Source organism: Macaca fascicularis, chromosome 9, assembly GCF_037993035.2.
Source record: "Macaca fascicularis isolate 582-1 chromosome 9, T2T-MFA8v1.1".
NCBI classification, from domain to species: domain Eukaryota; kingdom Metazoa; phylum Chordata; class Mammalia; order Primates; family Cercopithecidae; genus Macaca; species Macaca fascicularis.
This window is the reverse complement of record NC_088383.1, coordinates 112,666,108-112,686,710: the sequence shown is the minus strand read 5'-3', so window position 1 is coordinate 112,686,710 and position 20,603 is coordinate 112,666,108. Positions and strand designations below refer to the sequence as shown.

Below are 20,603 nucleotides of genomic sequence, written 5' to 3'. Positions count from 1 at the left end.
ATGCCCTCAGCCCCTTCCTCCTCTCAGTGTCTCCCCGCCCTCCGCTACTTGGTGCTCGCAAATACCCTGTTCCATTCTCCAAACCTGCACCAAGCAAAGAACTTGGAATGCCTAGGAAGATCACCCTTCCAAAGGGTCAAGGTCTGAGCTCAGGTTTAAATCATAAATAGAGGCACTTTGGGAAGCTGGTCAGGGTGCTGGCTGAGGGTTCTGGAAGCGGGCTGCTGCTGTTCCCCCACCCCGAGCCCGTATGAGGAGGAGTTTGAGGAAGGGCCTCTCTTCCTCTTTTCCTAGCTCCACCATGCACCCTTCCCCACCTGGACACCAAAACCCTACATAGGTCTGGGCATGAAATGAGCACAGCCCACATTCTGAGCTCTGAATTACCTGGTGTTAGGCCAGATGTGAAGGAGTGAGAGTAACTCATGGGGAAAGAAAACATGAAGCCTGGAAGTCACCTAAAGCCTCCTGGGTTTTTCCAAACTCCAAGCTCTGAATCTCATCCTGCCTCGAAATCCTCTGGGTTTGTGCCCAGAGCCTGAAGTCCAGCCTTCTCCAGCAGGCCTCAGGGCCAGGGCACAGGTGGCAATCGAGCCCCACATGTGCCGTGCCTGGGTGATGGGGGAGGAGAGCCTGAGTCCCGGATGGGTGTTGTTCACTGCAGTGTCCTCGTGCGTGGAACAGGACCTGGCCCATACCAGGTGCTCGGGAAATACTCGCTGGCGAAAATCTCTGGGTATTGCATACACTGTATGTTCCTGATGCCACTGGGCATCCCCAGGTACTTAATATTACTCTGGTGTGCCAGTGAGGTTCAGAGAGGGCCAGTGACCTACCCCAGGTCACGCCAACAGTGAATGGTAAAGCTAGGATCCTAACCGAGGTCTGTCTAGAAAGAAGGGGTTAAGAAGCATCCTTGGGTGCAATCCTGGGCTGAACAGGGCTGGAGGGTGGGAAGTCGGGAGGACGAGAGGATTTCAGAGGGAGAGGAAGGAGTGGGGGTCTCCCCTCCCCACACCAGCTGTTTTGTCCTAGGCCAAGCCCTGACCTCAGAGGACTTTATTAACATCCTAATTGTGTGCAGCTGGCCTCACTCTGGCCCTAACGAGCTCATTATTCTCCCTCCTTAAGGAGGCCATTGTGGCCTAGTCACCCTGGGGACAGCAGTGGCCTCGGAGTGTCCGTCACTTCCTGCCGCCCTCAGCCAGGCTCCCCCATTCCTGGAGAGGCTAAGGCCCCCGTCCCTCTCCTGGCCTCTTGCTCTGTCTGGCTCACTCTTTCATTTCCCTCTGTCTCTCTGTGTGTGTCAATCTTTGCCTCAGTTTCCATCTCTACCTTTTTTTTTTTTTTTCTTAACACGGACGGAGTCTTGCTCTGTCACCCAGTGGCTCGATTTCGGCTCACTGCAAGCTCCGCCTCCCAGGTTCACGCCATTCTCCTGCCTCAGCCTCCTGAGTAGGTGGGACTACAGGCGCCTGCCACCAGGCTCAGCTAATTTTTTTGTATTTTTAGTAGAGACGGGGTTTCACTGTGTTAGCTAGAATGGTCTCGATCTCCTGACCTCGTGATCGGCCTGCCTCGGCCTCCCAAAGTGCTGGGATTACAGGTGTGAGCCACCACGCCTGGCTCCATCTCTACTCTTTCCCTCCCTCCCCTGGTGTCAGCATCAGTCAATTTGAGAGAGCTTTGAAATTGGCCAAACAGGTGGGCTCTGCTGGGCCAGTTCACTGAAGATGCTCAGCCTGGAGAGAGGGAGGACCTGGTGCTTGGGCCCGAGCTTCTCCCTCCTGGGGCTAGGACATCCTCCCTTCCCTGCCCTGAGCTGGAAGTGCTGGCCAGAACCCCCCATGTTGCCTTCTCCTCTCCTCAGCCCCTGGGTCATTGCAAAGTGGCTTGTTACTTGAGGCCCACAGAGCAGGGCTGGCTGCAAATGCCAGGGTACATGTTCGTTCTTTCTGGGCCTCTGCCACCTGGAAAGGGCTGGGCCCTGGTCTTCTGGCATTGCAGAGACAGGGCCCGATGGGAGGAGAGGCCAAGTGAGGCAGCTTCGGGGTATTGTCCAGTTTGGGATTCTCCTAAACAAATTCTCCGGTCTTGGGGTTTAGCCCTGAAGACCAGGGCAAGAGACTCTAGAATAAAGGTTTCCGCCACACACCATGTGTACCTGGGGTCGTCTCTCAGGGTTCCTCTAAAACAGGCTGCAGTTTCCCATTCAAGGGAATGAGTGTGGTAGCCCCTTCCCTGGCCCCTGTCTGGCAGGGGTCATCTCAGCATAAAGGCACTCCAGGCCAGAAGACCTGCCTAAGCAAGGCCCTGGCAGGCATCAAACGACCTGGTGGGCATCAGAGGGCCTGGCTGCCAGGCTGGGCTGGAGGGTGCACTAAGGGGGCTCCCAGCCAGCCCAGGCCCCTTGGAAGGGTCCCCATTATCTCTTGCTGCCACCAAGCTCCCTGCCCCACCTCCCAAAAACATCCTGCTTCCTTTGTACCTGGAAACCAGGGTTGACTTCTCAGGGAAGAAGCCAGGTGTGGCAGCCAGCCAGAGAACAGCTGCCCCCAAACCTGGGCACAGATAGGGCCACTTTCTCAGTCCACTTCCTTCCATCCTTCTGAAACCCCTGAAGACAGCCCTAAAACCCCAGCTTAGAGCAGATGCGTGGGCACACGCCTACACACGCTCAAGTCAGTTTCCCGAGATAAGCGAGTGCCTCCTGATATGCGCAGGCTGTCCTATGCTTGTGCGTGGCACAGACACCACCTGGCCACCTATGGGTGCTGACCCTCTAGTGATTAACGACTACCGCCATGTGGATAATAGCTCAACCTAAGCTACCGCCCTGCAGTATCTCCTTTATTCCCCTCAACAACCTCAGGAAATACGCTCCATTCATTACTGTCATTACAAAGAGGTTGACTGAGACTCGGAAAAGTTTAGTAACTTTCCTAAGGTCACACAGCTGGGAAACAGCAAGCCAGGACCTGACTTCGAGTCTTTCTGACTCAGTATCCCTAATTATTGCCTCTGTTCCCAGAGGACCGTCAACTGTACACATTGACACCCAGGTACATGCAGGCTGGCATCTCTCCTGCTCAGAGACGTGTCCACTCTCAGGTATCTGTGTAAAGTACCAATATTCAGGGACATGCATTCTCAAGGAGTCACCTTACCCTCGTGCGTGCAACAGACCTGTACCTTATCTGCTGACGGTGGCTAAGAACCTGGGTTCTGCAGCTGGACTCCCTGGTTGTGAAGCCTAGAGTCCTCATCTGCAAAGCGGGATGGATGATGACAAGAACATTTATTTCTCAAGATCCTTGAAGTGTGAATAAAGTAATACATGTAGAGCAAGTGCCTAACACAGACCGCCCTGCTCAGTGTTCAGCTGTAAATATGTGTGATACACACATGTACAGACATGGCCTTGGTGCTATGTGCATATCATGTCCAAGCACACAAGGCCTTTCTCCTTGGCTCCAAAGGCCTCCTGATCCCAGGATCTGGGTCTCTTCTCCACTGGAGGCATCCTCTCCTCTTCTTCTTCATTCTTGGGCAAGCTTTCCATGTAAGTCCTGCTCCTTTCCTTCCCCAGGAGCCAGGGATCCGGGATGGCGGGTGGGTCTGCATTCACAGGCAGCTGGAAGCTCCCGGGGGTGGAGCAGGCCTGGCCCCCGCTCCTATCTCTGCCACACAGGCCTCAGCGCACAAGGAGAGCTGGCTGGGCAAAAACTTGCTGTGGAGCCGAATGTACGGCAGAGGGGCCCACTGGGCAGGGCAGCATGGCAGTCTGCCTCTCAGACTGTGTGGGTGGCCCAGGGATGTGCCCAGGATTGTCTCTTGAGTTCTTCCCACCTCAGCATTTCTGCTGCACCAGAAGCTTCTACAGTGGCTGGACCACATTAACTGCTGACCAGGAGCTCCTCACCCTAAGATATTTAATAGCAACTTAGGATCCTATTAGAATCCTATTCCCCCACTGTGCCATCAAGACTTGAGCTCAGTCTGTTTTTTTTGTTTTTTTTTTTTTTGAGAGAGTCTTGCTCCATTGCCTAGACTGGAGTGCCAGGCACACTCTCGGCTCCACAATCTCCACCACTCGGGTTCAAGCGATTCTCATGCCTCAGCCTCCCGAGTAGCTGGGATTACAGGCATCCACCACCACACCTGGCTAATTTTTTTGTATTTTTGGTAGAGACACGGTTTTACCATGTTGGCCAGGCCGGTCTTAAACTCCTGACCTCAAGTGATCTGCCTGCCTCGGCCTTCCAAAGTGCTACAGGGATTACAGGCGTGAGCCACCACGCCCAGCGTTTTTTTGTTTTTGTTTTTGTTTTTGAGACAGAGTCTCACTCTGTCACCCAGGCTGGAATGCAATGGCATGATCTTGGCTCACTGCAACCTCCAGCTACCGGGCTCAAGTGATTCTCGTGCCTCAGCCTCCCCAGTAGCTGGGATTACAGGCATGGGCCACTACACCCGGCTAGTTTTTGTATTTTTAGTAGAGACAGGGTTGCACTATGTTGGCCAGGCTGGTTTCAAATTCCTGGCCTCAAGCGATCCGTCTGCCTGGGTCTCCCAAAGTTCTGGGATTACAGGCTTGAGCCACCGCACCCGGCCGGGGCTGAGACTTGCATCCTCAACAGCCTGGGCTTGCCGTGCCAGCTCCAGCATGTGCAGAGTGGGGCTGTGTGGCTTCAGGTCTCAGGTCCTTCCTGTGTCAGGCTCTGTTTTATTTATTTATTTATTGGCGGCGGGGGAGGTTTGGTTTTTTTTGTTTGTTTTTGAGAAGGAGTCTCACTCTGTTGCCAGGCTGGAGGGCAGTGGTGTGATCTCAGCTCACTGCATCCTCTACCTCCCGGGTTCAAGCGATTCTCCTGCCTCAGCCTCCCAAGTTACTGGGACTATAGGCGCGCACCACAATGCCCAGCTAATTTTTGTATTTTTAGTAGAGACAGGGTTTCACCATGTTGGCCAGGACGGTCTCGATCTCTTGATCTTGTGATCTGCCCGCCTTGGCCTCCCAAAGTGTTGGGATTACAGGCGTGAGCCACCACGCCCGGCCCAGGCTCTGTTGATGCTAGGGGAGATGACAGCTGCAGAGAAGAGCCTGCCACCAACTTGGCTGTGGGCACTCCACTGAGCAAAGATAGGCTCAAATACCACCTAGGTGGGCACAGGTTAACATGAGCAGAGGCGCCCACCCCAGCTCTATGCAGACCTCCAGGAAGCCTGGCGTGAGTCACATTGTTGGCCGTCTTGGAAAGACTTCCTGGGCTGACCCCACCCATGGCTGCTGACAGGCCTCTGCCAGGTGCCAGCAGCTCAGACGTCAATTGTGGCAACCAGGGCTCCTGACCAAAGTCACTGGTGCGCCACTGAGGAGCAAGCAAAACCTGAACCCCTGGATGTGGCCCAGCTCCCCCAAAGGGCTCAGGCATCAGCTAGTGAGCCCCTCCAACGCATGCAGAGACACCGTTTTCTTTCCCACAGGATCTGAGAGTGCAGTGGTGGACAGGAAGTGTGCTGGGGGAGGTGTGGACAAGGGTATGTGGTTGGTTTTTTTTAAGGTAGGGTCTCGCTCTGTCACCTAGGCTGGAGTGCAGTGGTGTGATCACGGCTCACTGCAGCCTTAACCTCCTGTGCCCAAGCCATCCTCTCACCTCAGGCTCATAAGTAGCAGGGACCACAGATACATACCACCACCTAGGGTGGTTAGTGCGAGAAGCGTCAGGATGAGACATGGGAACCGGAACTGTGCGCTATCAACATTTTTTGGTAAGAGATGGGATCTCGCTATGCTGCTGCCCAGGCAGGTCTTGAACTCCTGGGCTCAAGCAGTCCTCCCACCTTGGCCTCCCAAAGTGCTGGGATTATAGGCATGAACCACCCCCACCTGACCACTACTGACATTAGAACCTGGACCTGCGAAGGCATGTGAGAGCTTCAGCTTTCAAGAGCCTCCTATAAGTGACTCCGAGTTGGGAATTGTGGTGTCAGCTCTTTGGGATTCTTGGGGGTTACATCCTGGTGAGCAGAAATTTGGGGGGTGACCACATGCCCAGAATGGCTTGGTGGGCTCTGTCCTTCCCTCCTGAGGTCTGTGGCAGGTGCCTGGTTGACTTTTGTTCCTCAGATTTAGTTCGTGATGGGGGATCTTCAGTCCTGATGCTTAGTGATTGTTAGGGGTGGCATCAGCGAGGACTGTCTCTGTTCAAATGACTGAAACCCAGCTCCAGATGCAGTAGTCCCCCCAACCGTCTGCAGTTTTGCTCTCTATGGTTTCAGCTACCTGAGGTTAACCATGGTCAGAAAATATTACAGTATTTTGAGAGACGGAAACCACATTCACATAACTTTTATTACAGCATATTGTTTTAATTGTTCTATTTTATTATTGTTAATCTCCTGCGCCTAACTTGTAAATTTCTATTTATTATTAAATTTATAAATTATTTATTTACTTAGAGGCAGTCTTGCCCTGTCACCGAGGCTGCAGTGCAGTGGCACGATCATAGCTCACTGCAGCCTTAAGCTCCTGGGCTCGAGCGATCCTCCCACCTCAGCCTCCCAAGTAGCTAGGACTACAGGTGTATGCCACTACACCTGGCTAATTTTAAACTTTTTGGTAGAGATAGGGTCTCACTTTGTTGCCTAGGCTGGTCTTGAACTCCTGGCCTTAAATTTATAAGTTAAACTTCTTCATAGGCATGTATGTATAGGAAAAAAATAGAATATATAAGGGCTTGGTACTATCTGCAGTTTCAGGCATCCACTGGGGGTCTCGGAATGTATCCCATGTGGATAAGGGGGATTTATCTTTTTCCTTTTCTTTTTTAAGAGACGGGGGTGGGGGTCTTGCTATGTTGTCCAGGCTGAACTGGCCTCAAGTGACCCACCTTAGCCTCCCAAACAGCTGACATTATAGGCACAAGCCAGCGTTTCTGGCTCTTTATCTCTTGACTCTGCTGCTGCTTTATTGACTTAATTCTCAAGCCTTCTCACCCCCTATGCCCCCTGCAATTCCTGAGTTTTGTGGGACTCAGGTTTCAGATCATCAAAGCACCCATGTTTGCTCCTAAAAAATCCCCTGAGTAGCTTTGCTTGGAACCATCAATGGTGTCCAGAGAGATGACAGACTAATTAGGAGATGAGTGGCCAGATGTGCCCACGTCTGTGGTAAAGGAGGCAGGGTCACATGACAGCCCAGGGAGACGGGAAAGCCCTGCTCTGTGACCTCCAGCCAGTGTCTGTGGGACAACAGCTGGGACTGGTGCTTCCTGGCAGAGGCCGCTGGGGTTCCTGAGAGTGCTCCCCCAGAGGCTCAAGAAGGGGGAAAAACATCCCAGGCAGAGCCCCTTGCGAAGTCCATGCCCTCTGGCTGCTTTGGGGCCTCCATCAGCCACAGCTTCTGAGCAACCAAACCATGCTGGCCTGAGCATCAGGGAGGACGGGGGTGCTTCTCCAGGCAGCCCTCTCAGTGCCCCATGCTGGGTTCAGAATGTGCAAGTGGCTGTGGGCAAGATGAGGGTGACCTCCCGCCACCTTCAGGCAAAAGGCAGGGGAATTGACATGCAAGCCTCTGTAATATTTTCCCAACCTGAATCGGGCAGAGAGAGCGAAGGCAGATATCCACTCCAGGCCCGGGGCCATAAGGCAGCTGAAAGGCTCCCTGCATCCATTGCTGCTTCTCCCCTCCTCTCCCCAGGTAGACAGGCCTAGGCCCTTTGCCTCTGCTGGACGTCTCTGTAAAGGGTAGACATGGAAAGCTTGTTGGGCATTCTCATGGAGACAGAGCCCTGGGACTCCTTGACTAGCTAGTGGAGGTTGGGCTTTTCCTGGGTCAAGGGAAGTAGACAGTGAAACCCCTTCCACCACGTCAGCGAATGGGTCCTACTGGCTTTCCTCCCAATAGCCGAATGTGGAAGGAATGGTGCCTCTTGTTTATCCAAATGTCGGAACAGCCAAGGTGCAAGTAGAGGTCAGGTGGGGGCTCCCTAGGTGCCAAAGTCCACCTCCTCCAGCCTGACTTTGGCCCCAGTGTGGGCATCCATTGCCCACTACAGCTAGCTCTCAAGGGTACTGCATGCCCCAAGCATGGTCTGGACCCTTCCTGAGTTCCCATAATTACAGCCCACCTGGAAGCAGTCTCATCACCCACAAGTTGAGTGAGTAGAGATGTCTGGTGCTCTAATAACCACCTCCAGCCCCGGCGGCCAGGGAAATGACAATAAGTTTTAGTGGTATGTCCAGAAGTCTCTGACCTGCCGGTGGCTGCTGCCCTGTCCCCAACCAGTGGGTTCCAGCACCTGCCTGTAACCACAAGCTGCTCAGTAACTTCAGCTGTTCTCTCCAAAGAGGTACCTACCTTTTTCTGTGATCCAGAGACCTATCCAGCATGCCCATGATGCCCACCTGCCCTCTTCCAGCCTCAGACCAATGTCCCAGTGCAGGAGGTCTCAGGGCCCTGGGGTAGAGAGTTTACCTGAGAACTGGTGTGGGCTTCTCACCCTGGAGATTGCCTGCCTATCCTGGTCCTGCACAGACAGCAGAGTGTAGGGGTTAGAGGCCAGCCTGCTTAGGCTCCAATCAAGGCTCTACAGCCCCTCGGTGCCACAGTGTCTCATTCACCTATGTACATGTTTATGAAATAAATGTGGCAGTACGTGGCCCGGGCACAGACAGTCTGAGAAGCGGGCAATCTGGGAGACACAGGGTTTGGAGCAAGAGCAGGAGGCAGAGGAATCGGACCGGTGGCATTGCTTCACCTGCAGTGGGGGCATATCCCCAGATCTTCCTGACTCTGATGGCTTGTGACTCATTGGCCCAGTTTGCCTTTTTTCAGACGTGTATGGGTTGTGTCATAAGAGAAGGTTGTGGTCACCAGGATTGGCAGAGCCTAGGGGAGGGAGATGGGCACAGGGACCAGAGGGCCTGACCCGGGGTTCTCCGGAAGTGATCCTGTTACCTGTCTTCTCTCACCCCAGGCAGAGAGGGACAGTCTGTGGGCTGTTCAGGCAGAGAGGGACAGAGTCTGTGGGCTGTCCCAGACAGAGAGGGACAGAGGAGTCTGTGGGCTGTCCCAGACAGAGAGGGACAGAGGAGTCTGTGGGCTGTCCCAGGCAGAGAGGGACGGAGTCTGTGGGCTGTCCCAGGCAGAGAGGGACAGAGGAGTCTGTAGGCTGTCCCAGGCAGAGAGGGACAGAGGAGTCTGTGGGCTGTCCCAGGCAGAGAGGGACAGAGTCTGTGGGCTGTCCCAGGCAGAGAGGGACAGAGGAGTCTGTGGGCTGTCCCAGGCAGAGAGGGACAGAGTCTGTGGGCTGTCCCAGGCAGAGGGGACAGAGGAGTCTGTGGGCTGTCCCAGGCAGAGGGGACAGAGGAGTCTGTGGGCTGTCCCAGGCAGAGAGGGACAGAGTCTGTGGGCTGTCCCAGACAGAGGGGACAGAGGAGTCTGTGGGCTGTCCCAGGCAGAGAGGGACGGAGTCTGTGGGCTGTCCCAGGCAGAGAGGGACAGAGGAGTCTGTGGGCTGTCCCAGGCAGAGAGGGACAGAGTCTGTGGGCTGTCCCAGGCAGCCCGCAGGGCCCTGGATCATGGTGTTTGAGCCAGTAGCTCAGAGATAACCCCTCTCCAGAGAAGAGGACACCGAGACCCTAAAAGGGCAGTGGCCCTCCTGAGGCGCCAGAGCCACAGAGGCCTGGACCTCAAGAGTCCAGACTCCTGGTCCAGGGCGTTTCATGGGCTTCGCAGAGCTGCAAGCAGAGGGCTGTGGAACTCCCCAGAAAGGGTAGGAGACAGAGGGCATTCAGGACTAGACTGCTGGCTGTTTGCAAGCCCAGACCTGTCATATGGGACGGTGGGGACCTAGTTGAAGACCTAGAAGATGAGCTGGGGTTCTAAGTCCTTGAGGTCTCCCCACGACTGTGCAGTGGTACCTGGCAGTTTTCCCCTCCTCTCCATTGTTTTCACAGCAGCTATCACAGAGCCTCCTCCACCTCCCAGTGCTGAGCCCATGTGGGGGTACCTGAGAGCCTCCCCCCACCAACATGCCTCCTAGATCCTTGGGTGGTCACTCGCTGCAGTGGATGGTGACAGGGCCTCAAGTGCTGCCCAGGGAGAAGCCCTGAGTTCTCCAGACAGGAAATGGAGAACTGGGCCATGAGCAGAAAAGAGAATCAGTACCAAATTACTTTTGGGGGCAAAGAAGTGTCAGGGAAGAAGGGATGAGGAGGAAGACAGGACCGTGTGAAGAGGACCTTCTCGGAAGGGACCAAAGGCAGTTAGTGGAGTCCAAGACCTGGGTGCTCAGAGGACTTTGTATGAATGAGGCTTTATCACTTGGCCATGATCTTCAAGCATCGTGTGAGGATGCAGTGCCCACTTAGTGTGACTGCAACCGAAACGTCAACACACTTAAAGGGCAGCTGTGAGTGGCGCCAATGCAACGGTACCACTGACCCGTGATGGGGAAAAGGCAACCATTGACTGTTAGACACTGTCTGTGAGGCACTTAGTCTGGATGCCTTTGAAAGCTGAGAAGGCAGCCAAGCTCCAGGCAAACCAGCATCCTAATGGGTTTGAAAGACCATAAATGGTCTCTCTGTATGGCCGGAGCTCCCTTGGCCTTTCCTACAAGATGAATTTTCACACACTGGACATATCACTATGTCTATTTCATTTTCCATCAGACATTTGTTAGTGTGGGTCGCAGTTTATTCGTCCCACTTCTCAGGGAGTGTGCTGGTCTTTCCTGCCTTAGAACAGATGCAGGCTCCTCAAGGCTGGAGCTGGGCCAGCCATTTGCTGGGTGCCCAGGCCATCTGGCTCCGTGCTCCACTTCTTGCGCCTCTCCTTCCCTCCTCGTCCTGGCCCCCGAGCCACGCCTGTCACCCTGCAGTCTCTCACAGTCCTGTTCTTTCTTGTCCTCCCTGCAGGCTGGTGGTTCGTGAGCACCTCTGAGGAGCAGGGCTGGGTCCCTGCCACCTACCTGGAGGCCCAGAATGGTACTCGGGATGACTCCGACATCAACACCTCCAAGACTGGAGAAGGTGAGGGCTTGCAGGTCCAAGGGGCAGGAAGCAACACGGCCTCTGGAGGCAGCTCTCCCACTCTTCCCTAAAACCAACGGAACCCCTGAAGTGAGCTGAGCCGTATCCCAGCCTCCTCCCTTGGGATCCCATCTCAGTAAGGCTGGCCCAAAATCTCACCTCCCACCCCAGTCCGACCCCTGCTGCTCTGTCTCAGGGGCTCAGGAACTGAGGGGTGGCTCAGACCCCTACACAGTCAGCCTCTCTGATTAGCTTTAACTCTGTGAGGTTTGTTTTCCTATCCACTCCCCTTTTTTTTATTGTTTTTTATTTTTGTATTTTTTTCTAGAGACGGGCTTTCACCATATTGGCCAAACTCCTGGGCTCCAGCAATCCACACGCCTTGGCCTCCCAAAGTGCTGGAATTACAAGTGTGGGCCACTGCACCCAGCTCTTCCTTTTTTTCTTTTTTCTTTTTTTTTTTTTTTTAAATTCCAAACACTTAAAAACTACTCAGTGAGGTTTTTCAGGGTCTTTCTCCTTGCATTTCAAAGAGCCTGCCCCTGCCCCCTAAGCCAGCACTGGCCTGGACCCATCTGTGGCTTCTGTACTCCCCAGAGCAGGCTGCCTGAGCCCAGTCCATTTGAGCCACCCCCAGTTCCTGGCTGCCTGCTTCTAGTGGCTTCCAAGCCTCCCATGGCCTGGCTGCAGGAATTCTTTCCCTAACGGTTGGTGGGGATGGTCCAGATGGATGTGTCTGAAAGCCAGAGGGATCAAGGCCGTCACCCGGCGCTCCGGCCACCTCCAGGCCTGCTTCCTGCTGCCAGGCCAAAGTAAGCAGCCACCAAGCGCCAGCTCCTTATTCATCCTTCCCCTAAATGTCGGTTACTCGGTAGGCGGTTGGGGCCTCACCCTTCCTCCTATGTCGAGGCTTTATTTCAACCCCTTGACCAGAGCCTCGGCCCCTGCCATGTGCTTCCTCTGTGTGACAGGTTTCCAGGGACGAGGCCCCATTGGGAAGGGTCCGCATGTCCAGGCTGGGCTGCTCCCTGAGCCCTGGGGCCGAGCCTGCACCCGTCTCCCCTCTGGTTCCATTGCACCTCTACAGCAGGGGAGAGTCTTGGCCCCTGAGCTAGGTCTGGCCTCATATGCCTGCAGTCCCCAGCCTCGCCTCCTACCTAGTTCCACATTCTTTTTGTTGTTGTTGAGACAGAGCCTTGCTCTCTCTGTCTCCTAGGCTAAAGTGCAGTGGCACAATGTCAGCTCACTGCAACCTCTGCCTCCTGGGCTCAAGCAATTCTCATGCCTCAGCCTCCCAAGTAGCTGGGATTACAGGCACCCACCACCACGCCTGGCTAATTTTTGTTTTTAGTAGAGATGGGGTCTCACCCTGTTGGTCAGGCTGGTCTTGAACTCCTGGCCCCAAGCAATTCACCCACCTCAGCCTCCCAAAGTGCTGGGATTACAGGCATGAGCCACAGTGCCCAGCCCCTAGTTCTACATTCTACAAGGTATGCCAGGGCCTCTCAAAAACAGCAGGAGTTCGCAAAGTACCAGATACTAGACCAGGTCCTGAAATGTCCTTGCCCGCACCCTGGGAGGACTCTGTGACTATGGCCACCCCCATCCTTCCAGCTGTGGGAACTGAGGCTTCAAGATGTTTATCAGGTTTGGACCCTAGTCCACCTCCTTTGTCCCGTGGTCCTCACTGCTGTGCCACACACCTCTCTGTGAGGCATTTTGCTTATAAGTAGTACAGGCAGCTCTAGGGCAGTGCGTGTATGAATCAGAGCCCCAGTTGAAAAGGCTGCACCAGGAAGGTCAGAGCGGAGCTGTTGGGTCGATTATGGAGGACTTAGGCACTGAGTGGGGAGAAGGCCAAGGCAGGAAAGTGCCTGAGAGGCGTGGAGCACAGATGCCAGCCTGGTTGGAACAGACAGCAGGTGCTTTGCGTGCAGAACAAGTAGTAGTGGGTTGTGCAGGATTTTGACCTTGATGGAGGAAGAATCAGGCTGCCAGTGCAGGTTCTGCGTTCAGAGGGTGTGTGTGTGTGTGTGTGCGCGTGTGTGTGCGTACGCGCGTGTGTGTGCGTGCGTGCCCAGGGTGATTCTCCTAAAATAGGTTCCTCTGCACTCCTCTGACAGGGCCTGTGTGCCAATACTCCTGGCAACTTCTGGATAGCTGTGGATTCCACCATCACATCTTGGGCATTTCCCACCCAGATCTACAGAAGGGCTCAGGGATGGGTCCCCTGAGCCTAAGGCCCCAGCTGCTGTGGTGTGTCCACTAGTCTCTCTGCACCTGCAGCCACATGGCCAAGAGATTGGCCAACCCTGGTTCCCTCTGCAGCCATCTCTACCCCAGCACTATGGCCATCCCATCATAGGTGCTCTGAGCCCTGTAGACAGAAATTGGAAGCCTGCATCCTATCAAAGCTTTCCTAATACTCATGCTTCATTACTTTGGGAAGAAAAGATGATTGGCTGTTCTGGTATGTCCTTATCATGGGACACTCCGGTGTATGTTCATGCTACTCTTGAACCCAGGTATGCTGTGGGAGTTCAGTATGGTGGTAAGGGTGGGAGTTGAGACTTTCTTGACCACTGATAGAGGTGCGGGTCCAAGCCTGACATTCGCGGGGTGCTTCAGTGAACCAGGAGAGGTGTGTCACCTCTGTCAAGCCCTCGGGTTCATTTGTGATAGAGCCAAGACCAGAACCCAAGTCTCTGCCTTTGCTCCTGCGTCCCACACCTACCAGTATGGACCTGCTTCTCCAGAGTGGGCGCATAGTGGGCCATGCGGAACAGACCACGGTCTTCTGTGCTGCTGTACCAAGGGCGTGTACCCAGGTAGTGAGCAGATTCCCCAACACCCAGACCCTGTCCCCTCCCCACAACCCCCTCTTCCCAGGGCTTGGCAGCCCAAGGGGCAGCAGAGTTAGGGGAAGAACAATAACTCGGGGTGTAGAGTCTGTGGTAAGAGTCTGGGCTTTGGGGCCAGACTGCCTGGATTCACATGCTGCCTGACACAGAGTGTTCCTTAAAACCCTGTGCCTCTGTTTCCCCATTTGTAAGATGCTAACCACATAGGGCTTTTGTGAGGCCCAAGTGAGATGATCCTTGTACGTGGTTTAAACTGGGCCTGGCACACAGAGTAAATGCCGACATCAACACCTTACTGTGAATGCGGCCTCTGGTCTGGCCATCAGCTGAACCCATCCATCTCTACAGAGAAGCCCTACACACCTCCTCCACCTCTCCCCGCCCCGCCAGGAGGCCTTGCACAGGACCTGATTCATGTTTCCCAGAGCCTTTCAGCCCCTTGTCTAGGCTCACGCCAGGGCAGGTGGTGTCACTCTAAGACAGATGAGGAGAGACAGGCTTAGAGAGGAATGGCCAGCCTCCCAGTGACACAGGTTGCTGGCAGCGGGGCCTGGACTGGAATCCACACCTCCTAGCCTTTTGTCCAGCCCTCCTCCTTATCAGAGGCAGGTCAGACAGGTCCCTCTCCTTCCAGGAAAGCAAATGCTTTCCCAGGGCCTCAGTGGTCCGGGACGGTTTTATTTTCACTCCAGCCACTGGCCCCCCTCCCATCCCCAGGCCCAGGCAGCCTGGCACTTTCTTTCTGTGGTGCCAGGAAGTGAGGCCAGCTGGCACCCTGTAGCCCTGTTTCAGTGTCCATTTCATCTGGGAGTCCCACAGGAAGACAGGCATCTGGAGCTGGGGTCTGAGCAGAGGGCACAGGGGGCTCAGAGCCGAGCAGCAGCCACCAGAGGAGCAGTGCAGGAGGCTGCCCAGTGCGCGGGGTCAGGAGCAGTGAGAAGCTGGGGAGGGGGGCCCCTGTCATCAGACGTCCCAATGCATGGCCTGAGAGGAGGAGCACAGCCAGGGCCTCTGGCACCCACCCTTGTGCCATTCCATTCAACAGCTGCTTGCTGGGACCCAGCTATGTGCCTGGCCCTGTGCTAGGCCCTGGGAATGCAGAGACATAGGGCAAAGTTCCCAGAATGGCAAGAGCTTTCAGCTCCGCAAGGAAGGGATCCAAGTCTCTCTTGGGCACACCGATTCTTCCAAGTGTGGTGCCTGTCCAAGGTAGCACGTTCACAGTCAGTACTCAGTGAGCGAGTGGACATAAGCTCAGATGTTGCAGGACCCCAAACCCTCCTGGGAATCAGCATCGCCCAGCAGTGAGGGACACTGATCTCACCATCCCTGGAGGCTGCAGCTGAGGGGCTGCCTTGCACTGGGCTGGAGCTAGGGACCCTCTTTTGTCTCTAAGGTGCTGGGATTCTAAAGGCTTTAACCCACTCCTAGGCTCAGGGGCGCACACTGGGGAGTTTGGTTGAATTTTTCCCTGTGTGCCAACCATGACCTGTCATAACTGCCCCATCCAACAGGGGCGTGCCTTTGGTTCAGTCCACGTGATGGTGACCTGGAAGTGTGGGCCTCCCCTCCCTGTGCCCCTTCCTCCCGCCCCCATCCCATCTCATCCTCATCTCCATTCTCTCCGCCGGTTGCTGTTGGCCGCATGCTCCATCGCCATCTCCCACACCAGTGTCCAAGAGACGCAAGGCCCATCTGCGGCGCCTGGATCGCCGGTGGACCCTGGGCGGGATGGTCAACAGGCAGCACAGCCGAGGTGACTGCGGGAGCTGGCTTCTCCTCCCTCGCAGCGACCGCCTGTCTCTCGCTAACACTGCTCTTTCTTTCCGGGCTCTGCTCTCTGCCCTGTGGCCTCCTCATTCACCCAGATTCACGGGCCAGGCTTTTTTCTCAGCTACTGCAGCTGGTGTGGGGTGGGCCTGCTTGGGAACTGGGGTGGCACTGGGGGTGGCTCTGGCTTTTGTCAACATCCTGGGTATGAGGGTCATGGAACACAGTTGTGGGTTCCCTGAAAAGGTACAGGGGCTTGAGGAGGGGGACAAGGGGGTCTCGAGTCTTTAAGAAAGTCCACATTGGCCCTGGAAGCTGCAGATTAAAGGAGCTAAGCATGTCTAGCCCTGTTTGGGCCATCCCACTCCCCCAACCTTCATGGCCCCTGTCCTCTGAGAAAAGGCTCCCTCAGCCAAAGTTCTTCTATCAGTTGCTTGGAAACAAAGCAGAAAGAAGGACCGGCTCACATTCACGCTCCTCCCGCCAGCTCCACGGAAACTAGAAAGGGAGCAAAGCCAGACCCAGCCTGGTACCAGGGTGCAGCCCAACAGGCTCTGCTGAGGGTCAGGTCCAGCCAGGAGCAGTAACTGCTGGGCTTCAGGAGGGGCCTGATCCAGGGGAGTCCAGGGAGCCCCCCAGACCTGGCACATGGGCTGATCAGATGTTTGTGGGTTTAGAGCTTTCTCACCCAGGATCTTTCTAGCATCCAGGAACTTGGGAGGTAAGGAAGTGGAACAAACCCCCAGGGCTGGGCCGCTGATCAAACCCCTAAACATCTGCAGACCTCCTGGGCCAGGGCTTGGCCAGCCCCACATGGAGCAGGGTGTGTGTGCTTCTCACAATGACAGCACAGAGAGGGGTATGTCAAAAACATTGGCCTTTCTGGAAGCGGGGACACCCAGTGTCCCCCACCCTCACAGCTTGGTTCTAAATGACCATAAGAGCATGTTTTGGTGTCTGCCCCAGGCCCAAGGCAGCAGGAAGCCTGGACAAGGTGGTTACAGCCTATGGCTGGCTGAGCGTCAGGCACAGAGCACTGGCCATGAGGAGTCCAGCTTGTCCTGAGGGCAGGGCCTGGGCCGGACCCAGTGAGCTGACACAGGGCTGGGGGCCAAGTTGTAGAAACAGCAAGAACAGGCCGGACATAGAGTGAAGGCCATGCTAAAGCTAGGACGTAGCTCAAGCCTTGGCGGCAAAAGAGAGTGGGACGTAGGTCTGGAAATGCGCAGCAGGGATGAAGGTTTGGCTCCAAACACCCTTGCACACTGAGCCCCAAACACGACCATCTCCACAACCCCACAGACATGCACAGCCCTCATGGCCACAGATATGACTGTACGCCCTGTCACATCCAGCCTCCCCGATACCCACATATCCACAGTCCCAGGCACACAGCCACTCACAGTACACGTACACAATTCCAGTTATGCAGCCGCGCGTACACCGTGCCATGTGTCTTCTGTTTATACAATCACAAATGCATCATACACAGTCACAAAACCATCACACACACACATATACACAACATACACACATACGCCACACGTACCTCCACAGCAACACGCACAAGGACACATACAGCTTCATACACGCAACGCCTTGCACCACATATAGCCCGGTCACAGGCATACAGTGATATGTGGAGACACAAATATGCAATGAAATGCCTAATTCTTGGTCACCCATACCTAAGCAAATATAAGCCCCCAGCTCTTGCTCTCTCTCTTTCTCTCTCTTAAATAAGAGACCTAAACAACATAATTTCCCAGCCTCAGCCTGACGGGCTAAGTTAAACCAGGCAGCCAAGAAAAACTTGCAGAGAGTTGGCTTGGAGACGCTTGCTGCAAACAGCAGAGCTGGTGGGGGAAGCAGGCTGCAGGTTGTGGAGGAGCTAGACAAGAGAAAAGCGGAGCTTCCCCACAGCCTCCGCTCCCCATTCCCTCAGCCAGCCAGGCCCTTGGAACCAAAAGGCCTCTCTCAGTGGGGCTGGGTAAGTCGTGGGGGCAGGAGGGGAGCGGGGAGACTGCTGACAGAGGGGAAAGTGTTGGGGAAGAGGAGGCTTCTGTGGTTTGGAAACTGCAGGGCATCCAGCCCCTGCCTCCAAAACCAAAGCAGGCCTGTCCCCCTCACCCACCCGGCTGACCGCCTGGCTAGCCCTCCCCAGGGCAGGCTGCCACCGTCTCCTGGTGGCGTGGTCAGAGTGCCCACGGCCCCAGTGCTTCCCAGAAGCCCTGAGGATCCCACTGGAGCTCACAGCCTCCCTTCCCTCAACCCCATTTCCAACGGGAAATCTCTTCCCGAGCCCCTGACCACCCTGAATCACACTGCTGCCCGCTGAGGGCCTTCTCTTGTCTGGCAGCCCCAGATGGGGTTTGTGGCCCAAGCAAGTCTCTCTCTCGGGACACCTGTGAGTTGGAAGGCCTGAGACCCACAAGGCCCATGTCCACATGGAAAGTCCATGCCTCTGCCATCTGAGCCAACTGGGTGGAAAGGAGCTGGGAAGACCTGGTCTGCCTGCCTCGCCCTGCCAGGGAAGAGGGCTCTGGGTTCTCATCCCTGCAACCTGGGCAGTGACCGGGGCAGGACGAGCCTCCCATCCAGGAGCTCTCACCAGCAGCACATGAACTCCTGGACATCTGTGGCTGCTGTAGCCCCAGAGTCCCCAAGAACCTTTTTCAGGAGCAGCTCAGCTTTACCAGCCAGCACTGATATCCCTGGTTCTGCTCCCACCCACAAGAGCTCAGGAGAAAGCCTGAGCTTACATGGCCCACGGGATTCTGTCTTCCACGCACCCCAGGAGGCTGTGAAGGCTGGGGTTGGGCCCTGGTGGCCCAGGAGGCTGAGCCCGCGTGATGGTCTAGACCCTGTTCTCTGCCATGAGGCAGAGCAGGGCGCCTCTGATCTTCCCATGAGAAGGGCTGTCATTTTTCCCTGCAAATGCAACCTTGCCTAGGAAAACCTTAATGATGGCTTCCTGCTCGAACCACAGACTTTTAAAAATAGCCCAGCTGAACAAAGGCAAAATGTGGAGCCCAGGCCTCGCCTCATCCTAACCTCAGAATCCTGGATTCCTGAAGCCTGGCGCTGCCCCTCTGGCCGCTGCTGGGCCGGGATTTGCCATGCCTCACTGGAAAATGGAGCAGAACCAGGAGCAGGCAGGAGAGCGGAGAGAGTTGGACTGTGGGGCCCTGAACTTCTCAAAGGGCCGAGTCAGAATCTGGCTGGGCAGGGTTCTCAGGCCGCCTTGGCAGCAGTTCGAAGCATGGCTGGGTTGGAATCTGAAAGCCTCCAGGAGTAAGGCCCTCCCTGAGTCGATGCTGACCAAGTTCTGCAGCAGAGAAGGGCGTGCTGAAAAATCCTGCCGGCTCCCATGGGTCATCACCCTCCTTCTGCTTTTGGGCAGCCGTTTGAATTTGGCTAGTGGCCCATCTGTTCTGTCCTCACAGCCCAGCAGGGCAGCCACAACCACCCCCAAAGGGAGCTGCTATCTCAGCTCAGCACAGGGCTGCAGACAGGACCCCGATAATCCAGGGGAGAGTGGACAGATGGCCCTCCCACAACTGGGGGTTGGGGTGGCAGCTGCCTCCCACCCCCACGGCCACCAGTCCTAGGCAGGCTGCCTGTCAGTGTCCAGCCAAGGAGCCCAGGGGGTGGCTGTCACAGCTGGGAGCCAGGAGGGGCGGGTGTCCCAGAGACCAGAGGCCAGTAGTCTGCACCAGCATCCTGCTGTTTTGAGCTCACAGCGCTTCCCATCAGCACCCTTGCTCAGCCTTGCCTGGTCGTGATGCAGTCAACAGTCTCTCGCTGTCTGCCAGGCACTGTCTCAGCCCCTAGGGAGCACCCACACTAGAGAGGACAACATTGGCCCAGGGTGACCCTCCGGAAGGGCATGGCCAGACTGCCACTTCCTCCTCCTGTCTGAGCTCCTGTTCCCCCAGAGGAGGAGGTGGGGAGTGTTCCACCCCGAGCAGTCCTCTACGGAGTGTCTCAGCCAGGAGGCAGGGACTCTAGCCAGCCAGCTAGGAGCAGAGCCAGGGAGTACTCAGCTGTGGGGTCTGCCTATCAGGGGCTTCCTGGGACAGAGAGAGCTGGACCCCAGCAGGCATGGAAGAAACACCCTCCTGGAAGCCTGATCAAGGACCCAAACGGGAGGCACCCAGGTCTCCTGCCAGGAGAGAGGCTGAGAAAAACCAGGGGAGGCACCGTGGTACCCCATTCTCCCAACACCTGTCCTCCCAAGCCTTCCTGAGAGTCTACAAGGCACTTCTTTCCCAGTGCCTAGGGAAGACCTTGGGCAAGACCCTGAAGTGACATCCTTGAAAATAGAGCAGGCTGCCCTCCAGAGGGGCTGGGCCTCGGCTGTGTGGTTGGCACAGCATGTTCTCCTGCAGAAGCCGGTTGGGCGCACTGGCCCAATAACGGCCCCAGGGGGCTACCTGATTGTGCTGTGCTTGGTGTTTCCATGCTCATTTGGCCGTGAACCCTTGTCTTAACAAAACACATAAAACTGCTCCCATAAGACTTGGGTTCCATGGACTCCTCTTGGGAGATGACATGACCAGCTGTTAATGGATGAACTGGGTGCTCAGGGAAGGCTTCACCAAGGTGTCCCTAAAGCGTCTGAAGGTCAGACAGAGGAAGGATGCAAGAGGTTGAGCTGGGGGCAGGGATACGAGAGTTCGTCTGGGACACAGATGGAATCGGCACATTTCGAGGGGAGGCAGTATGCCATGGGGCCTCAAGGCATGCAAGGACACCTCATGAGGAGCCAGCTTCTCCTAATCCTGCCCTCGGCCCAGCAAGCTTCTGCAGCCCCGTGGACTTCAAGGTCCCGGCAGCCTGGCTGCCATTATCAGGCTGGGAGAGCCGACTCCCCACTCCCAGGGCCTTGCCTGACAACCTGGGTCCTGGCTGGCTTTGGCACACACTGGG

The 20,603-nt window shown here is 55.7% G+C and overlaps 2 protein-coding genes across 9 annotated transcripts in view; one reads left to right on the top strand and one right to left on the bottom strand.

The window, feature by feature from the left end:
- NEURL1 (neuralized E3 ubiquitin protein ligase 1) overlaps positions 1–20,603 on the bottom strand; it is a 161,312-nt gene that overhangs the window by 18,152 nt on the left and 122,557 nt on the right. The window lies entirely within an intron of this gene.
- SH3PXD2A (SH3 and PX domains 2A) overlaps positions 1–20,603 on the top strand; it is a 255,862-nt gene that overhangs the window by 214,085 nt on the left and 21,174 nt on the right. For 3 of the 6 annotated variants that reach the window (XM_005566352.5, XM_015456641.4, XM_065521362.2), the window contains 2 exons: positions 10,927–11,040; positions 15,574–15,657. In XM_005566352.5, coding sequence (XP_005566409.3) covers positions 10,927–11,040; positions 15,574–15,657 — 198 coding nt within the window. Of the gene's footprint in view, positions 1–10,926; positions 11,041–13,163; positions 13,869–15,573; positions 15,658–20,603 lie in introns of those variants that run through there. The other 3 variants (XM_005566353.5, XM_045362227.3, XM_065521361.2) reach the window with 2 other exon arrangements.